We start from the raw sequence: 10,879 nt of genomic DNA, 5'->3' as shown, positions 1-10,879 counted from the left end.
GATCAAGATGTATTCTGAAAAAATCACATAAGTCACTTTATATGATTAAAAAAAAAAAAAAACACACAACGACAAGCTGACTTCACACCAGAATAGCTGTGAGTAAATGTTCAATGCAATGAGCAACGTAATGTAAAATAATCTGTTTGCTGATGGAAGACTAAAAGTTGACAAGTGTGGGAGCTGTTGTATAAAAGCTATTGGAAACAGGGACAGTGATTAAATTCCCACAGCTGTGCCTAAGTTTGGGGCTATGGTACTTAGAGGAGGAATTTTTATATATTTATTAGTAATGTATCAAATGTTAGCAAATGAGTTTATAACAAAGACTTAAGACAATGTTGTATCCAGTGCTCTGAGGAGCTGGTTCTGTCGTAAAGCTGCATAATTATCCCCACTAGTTAGACTTTGGTTTTTAGAACTTTTCTTTCTTGCTTTCTTCAAGTCACAGGGATGTGGCATGCACGTTCCCTAACATCATTCGCCAAATTGAGGTAAAAAGTCTGTTGAATTAATGAAATCTCACGGGCTGGGGGGTGTCCGTACCAAGCATGGGAATATGCAGGGGCAGAACTCTGCGTTTCCATGACCCTTCTCACTAATATCTGCCTGAGACCATCTTTGTGCCTTTATAAGAACTAAGGTTACGTCCCGAGAGRTGCTGACAAGTGGGGCAGGTCTCAGACTAAAGCAGGAAAGAGTGGATCAGAAGAGCAGGCCAAAGAAGAGGTTGGGTTTTCCTAACAGACCATGCTGCATTGGAAACAACAGACCTGAGCCCCTGCTTGTACCACGCTCACGGAGGAACAGATGAGTTTGCAGTGAGGGGAGGTAAATAAAATTCTCCCTTTCTGCATCATTTCTGCCTGTTTCTGGTGGATGTTTTACCCTGCACAGTGATGGGAGCCAGTTTACCCTTTTAGTGCGTTCAGCTAATAACTTCTTTTAATTGATAAGATAAAGTTTGTATCTAAATGGAAGAAAGTTTTGCTGTGAATTCAGTAGGGCTTTACATGTTGTCTTAGAGGTATTCATATCCTGTTGTTCAAGTCACCAACCTGGCACAGACCCTTAGTGAGTCACTTGAGAGAGAAGAACATTGCACTTGCAGGGCTGCCTCTGGTTATAGCAAAGAAGGATTTCCCAAGAATAGTGTAGAAAAAGAAATTTTAATTCTTCAAAGCATTATTGTTGATGGAAGAAAGACACTCTTTTCCCCTGTTTTTATCTGAAAATTAAAGTTCTAGTAATTATGGAGGAAAAGCCATTTATATCTCAGTCTCCCTTTGCCTTGCTGGACTGCCCTGTTGGTTCCCTATCTCAGTGCATTAATGTTTGCCACAAGTCTGCCTTACGTGTCATAGAAACTTCTTGAGCTGGTCCCAAAGGTTTTTACTCCTCTGTTCTTACAGGCAGACCATGTCTAAAAGATTTGAAAAATGGCATTAATGTCTTCAGGTACAGCCCTGCAACCTGGATGTTGTGAGTTTCATGGCTCTGGAGCACTTGCAATCATGCAGAATTAGACATCTAAGGAAAAAAAATGCACTGAAATGCCGCTTTGCAAGAAATAAGAAGGCCCAAAATAAAGAAGAAGAAAAAAAAAACCTTTGAAAATACTTTAAATCTAGCCTTTTAGAAAGCAATCTTTTGAGCTTTTTGGAAAGATTTACTGGTTACCTATTTGCAGCATATTTATTTTTACAGAGAGAAAAAAACAGGATGTTAACAGTCTCTTTAATCTGGTAGCAAAAGAAATAGCCATTGAAACAGAAGACATCCTCAAACAGAAAAAAGGTACCGTTTTCTGTCAGTGGAGTGATTATCTTTAGGCACAAACTGCAAAGAAGAAATTGCATTCCCCATTTCTCAGTGTCTCTGAATCCAGCTTAGACTCTTTATGCAAGATCAGATTTTAGCCAAACTCAAGCCTTGTAAGTGATAGGAAGCAGTTGAGCTCAGCAGTCAGGAAATGGGAAGGGCCTTGGCTATCCTGAAGATCGAACCAGATGGTCTAACAGATACTTCTGGCTGTTAACTGGATGCATCTGAGCCTGGAGAGTGCCTACGTATTTAGGAATGCTATATTTAACAAATAAAATATTGTTTTACAGCTCGTCTTATTTGGAAAAGTAGAAGCGTTGGGACATTTCGTTGGTTTGATGATTGGTTTTTCACTAGATGTATCCCAATCTCACTTTTGGGGCTGTATTATCATCGCTATTTCTGTTGTCTCTGGTGTTTTTTTGGCAAACAAAAAGCCTGCTTCAGAAGGATTCTGCAACCTTATAGCTATCTGACCTGCATTAACTTGAGGGAGTACGTGCGTCGAAGAGATGAACGTGGTTCGAGTAGGGTTTGCTGTTTCAAGTCAGGTTGGAAAAACAAGAGATCGTGATGCGAGGAGAGGAAGAAGGTTTTGTGTTTACAGAGAGTGGGTGATTGAAAAGTAATTGCAGTGAAGTTTCTAATCATTAGATCTCTGGTGAATCATTTTTGAAAAGCTTTGCAGAAATCAGTTTCCAGAGGAATTAAAAGAGATTTAGCACTGCAGCACATATGGCAATTGCCTTTTCCAGGTGTGTTAGGAGACAGAGGCACAGCCTGCAGTAATAGTCTATATATTCTTATTTATTATCTCATTGGAATAGCAGCGAGGGGTGCTATTTAACTAAAAATTCCTGCACCATGAGACATCTGAAGTGGAAAACTGGGTTTGCCTAGATGAGAATGCAGTTAGATGTGACCAACGAGCTGGAAGAGATTTGGGATAGTATCCGTGCAACTCTGGGAGGCAGGGTATCCCAGGAGAGAAGTTTGCAAGAGGTCTGAGGCTCAGCTCAGCTGACCACAGCTTAACATCAAAGCTAGAATTCATCTTCAAATAATATCAATTTTCATTCATCAGCTTCTGACCATTGTGAGCTGCTACATTTCCTAGCTTCTGAATGTCTACTGGCTAGCTTAACCTCTAATTTTGAAAAGAGAAGTAAGAAATGCTTGAAAAGTTGCTGGTCTCTGATCTAAACAGTGCTGAAAGCATCACCTCCCATTTTCAATGCCGCCACTTGTTACACTAGGTACAGTTACCCGTATTCGTTGCTGTGTTCTCCCTATTCCTATAAATTTGGAGGAAGAATGTAATATTGCTATTCTGGATTGCACAACTCGGCTGCAGCTACGTCTCATCAATTCTATACTGAATGCTTTTGTATGGGTCGTTGTCAAAAACGTAATCAGAATTTCCTCTGATGACAGCAGTCAATCCATGAGGACAACTGAAACAAGAAGTACGCGTGGCTCGAGTTCCATGTAAGCCCTCTTTTAAATGACGGTCAGATAGACAGTACTCTGTGAGGCCAGGATTGCTAACTGTCATGATTTTATAATAGATCTYGTATTGTTTAGAGATTTGTTTTCTAAAAAAACTCTGCAATATTTTGTGAAGATCTCAGCTGTTTTGAAAAGTAATTTATAGCTCCTGTGTTTATAAGTAGAGGAGGATTCTTGAAGAATTAAAAAAGAGAGGACTAACAAAATGAACACAGTGTTTGTTGTTTTTGAGCTGATCTCATGATTTTTGGTTTCCTGATTCATGATTCTGTCGTGTTGGTGGAAGTGAGTGTCCTTTAATGGAAATTAACAGTCCCTCCACTCTTCCTACATCTGTCTAAACAGCCCTGTTTTTTTAAAGCACACAACTCCTGCCTTACTGGTTACTGAGACTAATCTCGTAAAGAAATTACAGTTTCTGTGGGGAAAGAGACCAACAGAAATGCTGAGTCCAACTATGTTATCCTCTGTATGTTCTGAGCCTGCCTACTAATGTGGCTATAATATTTAGGGAAGATTTCTGTTTAATATGAAAACTACTGGCTCAAAAAGGAAGCAACTGAATTCTGGGCAGTATCCAGCTTCTGCTCTCACTTACTTGTTCCCGAGTTTTGTAATGAGGATGAGAAAACAATGAGCCTGAATTGTGGTGTGAATTTGAAAAATGGAGAACTTGGGCAGTTTTGCTTGCCTAACTTCTGCGGTAAGAGAAGCCTTGTTTCCAGAGCTTGGAACAAATTGCAGATCCACTGAGGGAAGGGAACATAAAACTATTTCTTCTAAATTCCTTGACTGATGTCCCAAGATCCTCTACCACCCACTTCCAGTCCCCCCCCTCCCAATTAAATATGAGTAACAGTACTGGACTCTACATCACTTTCAAAGCCCAAATGAAAGACATGCTTCCTGAATACGGATGTTATCAAAAAAAACAGACTGAGGAAGTGGCTATTACCATGGAAAACAGAAGAAATAAGTAGAAAAAAAGTAGAGCTAGTAAGTCTCTTGGAACCGCTCATACAAAGAAGATAAAATATCCACAGCTAGAACAAGGCTCCAAACAAGCCCTCTGTCCCTTGACTCCTTCCCCTCCCTGCCCCCCAAAATACATCTGCAGAAGTTCTGAGTCTTTCTCTTATTCTCAGGGCTTGAACCATATCTAAAGCTAGCCCATATGCATCAGGTCCAATAACATGAAAATTTGGCTGTCCAGCCTTTTGTCCCTGCAGAGGGGGCTTGTGCGACACTTCTGTTCAGACCCTTTTGCACTTGCCGTTTGACTCAGTACCTTGACCCAAGGGCAGACTTTGGTCCACAGAGATCTAATGGGCGAGGGAAAACTTGCACAGGTTTTCAAATGCCTGGGATGAGAAGCACTCAAAACTAAGCATACCTTAAAATGCTTTCACTGGTCCCAGAAAATTTTGTGACTGTGTGTGTCATCTGATCTTAATGCTCTGTTTCCCTATCAAACTCAGCCTTCTAATTAGGCAGCTTCTTCCACTTTTAGAGTTTGGGAAACCRAAGCCCTCTGATGGTTCATTTTTTGTTATGCATGTCACTCAGAGCTACTGGATACTTGATAAAAGATGCTGAGCACCTCCAGATCTGCTGTTAAGGAATAAGTTTGCAAGGTTGAAAGGTAGTAGTGTTGCATGATCCTAGGTCTAATTTCTCTGCTATTCTAAGGTGGCACCCCGATTACTTGTTCCGAGTGAAGAGCCAGGAGGCTACTCTTCTGGTGGAGCCAACATGGGGAAAGTGTTTTCCTTTTCCTAGCCTCCCCTCTCCCAGCGCTGGTCAACATGCTCTTCCAAAGGCCGAGGCAAAAAGGCAGCGTTCTCATTCTGCATCCTGGGGACACACCCACAGAGAGGTGCTCTCATCAAGGATATTTTTCTTTCTATCTCATGAACGACTGAGTCAGTGCACTTAGTCCGCAGCAGGCAAATATCGTGCCTTGCAAACACAAAATAGGCCACCACAAGCCCACATGAAGATAAAGCCCGTTACTCACTCAAGCCCTCATCTAATTGAGGGTGAACCGAGGAGTAATACCAAGGGCTGTTTATTTCTTTATTTCTTCTGCCCTCTTAAAACTGGAGATGATGCTTTTTGGTGCCCTGGGATTGACTGTCTTGGCTTTCTCTTTTGCTTATCTGCAACCACCCTGTAACTTAGTTATTAAGCTAAGAAATAACTGTGCTGTGATCTGTTTCCCAGAACCCTAACAAACGAAGAGAAACTTTACAGGAAGGTAGTGACACTGGAAGCTCTACAGAGAGAAAGCTAAAAAGACTGTCTCTGCATCCAAACAATAACCTCTTTCTAATTATTTTTGGAAACCAATTTCTCCAGTTGTGAGCAATGGTGTGCTATTAGTATCAATGAGTCCGCTTGTTGGAAATATAAAAAATGTCCTGGGTGCTTGCCAGGGCTGCAGAGAGTTCCCCGGGCTCAAAGTTTTGAGTCAATTTCAAATTGAGGATTTGCTTTTTGTTTTCTATTTCTTTTTAACTTGCTCCTCTTTTTATGTTTTTTTTTTTTTTCAGGCTTATACTTATGCCTTGTGCAGTTCAGTTTGAAGTAAGCTTATCAGTCAAATAGATCAGGGTCTTTCATATCATGCATCTACTTTTTTTTTTCTTTTTTAGAAGAAGAAAGCTAATCTTAGCAGTTATTATAGTAAACTGGTGTAAATGTTTGGAAATTAGTCATTTGAACCATGTCACAGCTATTCCAGCCTTTCTGTTCTAGGTCAGATCTTATCAGATTTATGCTAATTTATCTGCATTTTAAATAAATAGTTTTTGTGGTTATTCAACAACAACCATCTTTTCTTGATGAGTTCGCTTCCAGTGCTGCCACAGCTTCAGGAAAGATAGGAAAGGAGTTTGGTATAGAGATTGGACTGTAATGGATGTTCTGATTTTGACATGCTCTGGTTTTAGTTAATTTTTTGCAACTTGAACTCCAGATCTAGCTTTAAATTGCAAAGTAGGGTTTCTCTGCCATTAATTTTTAATCCTGGAACTTCAGCCTAAGATGTGAAAATGAAGCTCAGTTCTTTCTGGTTTTACATCAGCAGCAGTGCTAGTAAAGAACCAAAGATCATTTTCAATGTACATAGCTAACTCTGGGATGCTGAGATATAAAACACTAATGGCAATAAGAAGTAGGTAAGGTTTGGAAGCATGCCCTGTGCCCACATACAAAGTTTGTAGTGCACACCACAAAAATCAGTGCATGTTATAGCTCAGTGAAAGCAGTGATCGTTGTCTGACTGAAGTAAATAAATTCATGGAAACTCAGAACTATATGGGTCCTGGTCACTGTGTCCAGTTTACAGGTATTGCTGATACCATATCATATACTGCAATTAATAAACTCCTCAAGACCCAGGTTAAAATGGGTTAGGCTTTTGTTCCCACTACTTCTTCTCATAGCTGTTCCAGGCCCTTACTTCTCTTTGGATTAGCTATCTTAGAACTTCTAGCCTAAATTTATTCATAGTCAATAGGATTAATAGTGTTCATTTGGCCTTGTACAAGTGTTGTCCTAAGGCATAAATAGCTCTTCTACATTGATTCACTCATAAAGATCATGTCCACTGTCAACCCTTGTTTTTCAAAGTTAAGCAAGCCAAACTCTTTAGTCTCCTCTTGTAAAGCAGGGTCTCCATTCCATGATGTGCCTCACAGCACCTTTTTCATATCTGTTCCTGTCTGAATGTGTATGTCTTCTTCCAGCAGTTTTCAGAAGGCTATTGCATGGATGATTTGTGACTTGGTTATAGACCTAACGTAGAGATGTTTCAGAGGTTTTCCAAAATGTCAGTGGCAGAGCTGAGAAACAGCCAAACCTGTCCTCCTTCCCCCTTGTTTTTATCATTAGAACTTCCTCCCTGTTTTTAAAATACCAGTTTTTTGCATTCAGTGACTGACTAGATTTTGCTTCTCATCCTTTTTTACCAGCACTAGGGGACCAGGTATTTTGACAGGATGTATTGACTGAGAGCCTTTCTTTTCCAGGGAGGTTCAGCTTTTTCTCCAGCATCCATCATTACTGAAAAGAGAGCACAGACCCAAGCGGCCGTCCTGGCTGAGGATTTGGGATGCCCTTCATCCACCAGTGAGGAAATTGTAACCTGCCTCCGCCAGTTGCCTGCTCGTGTCCTCAATGATGCACAGACTAAGGTACGCCATAGCAATATACATGTCATTATGTAAGGAACTAAAAAGCAGTTTCCATGGATAGAAAGCTGGGAGAAACCTTGAAAAGTAAATCTGGGGTTGAATCCTTGTGAAAGAGGAACCAGGATGGCTTTGGTGGAATGATGCTGATGTCCACGATGCACAGAACTCTGGCCTAAAATATGCACAGCTTGATTCTTCTTTAGATTACAATCACTTTACACTGCTTTGATCATATCTTCCAAAATGATTCTAAATATAGTTTTTGTCATCTTTCAATCCTCTCTCTACTGTCAGAGGATGCTGTGCTTGAGGAGAGCTGTGCTCTTTAGCTTTGATAGTAGCTTTTTTGCAGAAAAGGAAGTGGGACGGGATATCAGTGTTTTGACTCAACACTGAGCTTGTGAAAGCTGCAGTACAAACAGTTTAGGAGATGGATCCCTTACCCACAGAGGAAAACACCCACCGGCAATACATTTCCCAATCAGACACAGCATTGAGCTGATCCCTAATTTAAAATAACATTTTTATGACTAATAGGGCCATCCATTCTTGTGGCCAGATCAGCTCTTGGTTCATCTATTGAGACTGACAGATAAAGCATTGCTTCCTGCCAGTTGTGAGTTTGCACTTATGTTAACTGATCACTTGTCCTCTTTAAAGCCATCAGCTCAGTTCTCTGAAACATTAGTAAATTGAAAATGCCCAGGGTAAGCTAACTGAATTGCATTATTATTGCTTCTTTGCTAACGTAGCTCCTAGCCATAAGTGGACCTTTCCAGTACTGGGGTCCAGTGATGGATGGAATCTACCTTCAGGAACCTTTAGCTAAAGCCCTGCAGCGCCCTCAGCTTCGGAAAGTTGATCTGCTCATTGGAAGTGCTCAGCAAGATGGGTTGATCAGCAGAGCTAAGGCAATTAAGGTAGGAAGAGACACACTGTTAAGGAATTGATGGTATTGCTATTATTATATGTATATAGTAATTCTTTGCTGACTGGACAGATTCTTTTTGACTTCTGCAGTGTGTAAATTATACTCCATACAAATACGCAAGGGTATTCTCCATCATCGGCCAGTCCTGTTTTGGCTGATTAATGGAATTATACCTGTTGATTAACACTGCTGGGGGAGATATGAGGAGGTGAGAGATCAACAGTGATTTAGTCTGCATTAGTACACAGCAGCACATTTTACTGGCTTTAAAATCCTTTTAGTATTGCAGTCTCAGTTGTACCCTACAAGAAGAAAGCAAGGTCATATTAAACATGGCTGATAGGATCTTCATTGTGGAGCAGGGCTCAGTCAGTCTTTTCCATGCCATCTATTTCTGTGCCAACCAATTTTCTCCATGTCTGTAAGAAGTATTCCTTCTTGTAAAGATGCCCCTGAACAAGGACTAGCGATGACTAAGAACAGTATTTGCCTGATCTGTGAGCTAAGGTTAATAAACTCATGTTTCAGGGAATAACCTGCTGAAGTGAAGGTTTTGTGCTATGCTTTGGATATAAAAGTCCTCAAAAGCATAAAAGCATCTTCCTGGAGGGTTTTTACATCTTCTTGTGAACCCTCTGGCACTGTCTGTTCTTGAGCATATCAACTTCTTCTAGTTCATTTGCCCAGCTCTACAATAGGAACAAAAGCACTTCCCCATTTAACATTGCTAAATTAAATTGCATGTTGCAAAGTGCTCAGATATATGATAACGGGGTCAACAGGACACTCTAAGATAGCAGGAACTATTTTGAGTGTTATCTGATTGAGCTGCAGGTCTGTTGCTATCTTTCTGTAAATGTATAGATCTCATCTCCTAGGAAGCAGTAAAAAGCCCTGCTCTCTTTGTGGTAGCCAGTAACGCATAGACCGTTTCACTTCAGAATTAATGAGAAAATGACCCCTTTGAAAGAAGGCTCTTTTAAATTTGATATTGCTTTAGTCTCCATCAGAATTTTTCTGCTCTTTTTTCATGTACCCTCCTTTTCTTTTGCAATCAGTTAGAAATAGAAATCAGGTATAGGAAATGGACTCTGATTCAGCAGAGCTGCAGATAATGATCCAATTCCTGTAAGAGGGGAATAAACCATAGTAACCGTAGTACAAGTCATGTGATGAAGATTAGGAAGTGAAATTCTTTCTCTTACCACTACTTCCATACGCTACAGTGGCCTGTAAAACAGAGTTGATGAAATTCCATGCAGCAAATCGTGATGTCAATGAAACCCACAAGTGTGAACAGCCAGCTCTGTCAGGTTGAAACGAGAAGGGAAAGCACTTGTAACTGACAGCTTGATGGTAAAATGATGCCTTTAAAAAAAGGAAATACGGACTATCTTCTTTATTTACAAACTTTCAGAAAATATGGTTGGAAGGGGATTCAAAAAGTTAGTGTAAGCCTGAGAAATGGTCACATCTACCTTAGCCTGAGAAAGCTGTTTTAAAATCTCTGCTGTTGGAGATCCTCTGATCTCCCTTGTCAAGGGTTTAACTATCTTTAGTTACAAGAGTACTTCCCTTTTAGGCATTATAATAGTACCTAGGAACCTCACTTGGTGTTACTGCTATAAATCAGAATCTCTTTTCCAGAAAATTCATAATATTCATGGTAGGTAGTTAGTTATATTTTGTTTTCTTCCTTTTGACTTCCTTAAGCCATTTTCATGTTCTTACTGAAAACTGATGATTTTTTTCATCTATGTTTTCCTGATATTTCTCCCTTTCTGTGTCTTTAGGTTTCAGGCTTGAGGGAATATGATTGCTTTGAATTGTCCATCTTGCTGTCTTAGGTTGTTTTCTTAAAGATGTGCCGCAAGGTTAAAACTTCCTGTTTTTTTTTCTTGTCCGAGCACCTAGTATATTAATTGCTGGGAAATCTTACTGCTTCCTCCTTCATTGAACTGTTTAAAAAAATATATTTTCCAGGTGCCCAAGAGCACTGGTGCGTCATAGGTGTGACAATGCATGGCTGGAATCAAACTCAGCTGATAACATCTTGAGTAGGCCACAGGCGTCTTTAACCCCAGTGGCAAAAACCAGTATGGGTGGTGGTTGTTACCGAGAAGTCTGTGCCACGAGAATCGTGATCTGGGCTAATGCTCCTCTCCTCTTCCCACAGTTGACCTAGAAGAAGCTTTTGAGAGAACCCATGCTGTATCTCCCTCTTCTACCTTATTAATTTAAAGGTTTCTCTCAAAGTGGATCTGGCTTGCATCTGTTTGGGAAAATCCAAAGCTGGGTTTCACTCATATTCTGAGGAAAGTGGGATGGCTTGACTGAAGGTAGAGCATTGAGTTGAATTCAGGGAACCGAGGTATAGTTCCCAGTTTGCCTCGGACTGCAACCATTTGTTTAACCCAGC

The 10,879-nt window shown here is 40.4% G+C and overlaps 1 protein-coding gene across 3 annotated transcripts in view; it reads left to right on the top strand.

Annotated features, from left to right (window-relative positions):
• TG (thyroglobulin) overlaps positions 1–10,879 on the top strand; it is a 166,037-nt gene that overhangs the window by 128,055 nt on the left and 27,103 nt on the right. For all 3 annotated transcript variants that reach the window (XM_026057059.1, XM_026057056.1, XM_026057058.1), the window contains 2 exons: positions 7,365–7,529; positions 8,282–8,449. In XM_026057059.1, the coding sequence (XP_025912844.1) occupies positions 7,365–7,529; positions 8,282–8,449 (333 nt within the window). The remainder of the gene's footprint in view (positions 1–7,364; positions 7,530–8,281; positions 8,450–10,879) is intronic.

The sequence above is a fragment of the Apteryx rowi genome, unplaced genomic scaffold (assembly GCF_003343035.1).
Source record: "Apteryx rowi isolate R43461 unplaced genomic scaffold, aptRow1 scaffold_136, whole genome shotgun sequence".
Taxonomy (NCBI): domain Eukaryota; kingdom Metazoa; phylum Chordata; class Aves; order Apterygiformes; family Apterygidae; genus Apteryx; species Apteryx rowi.
The sequence above is the reverse complement of the archived record's forward strand: the minus strand, read 5'-3'. Positions and strand labels throughout refer to the sequence as shown.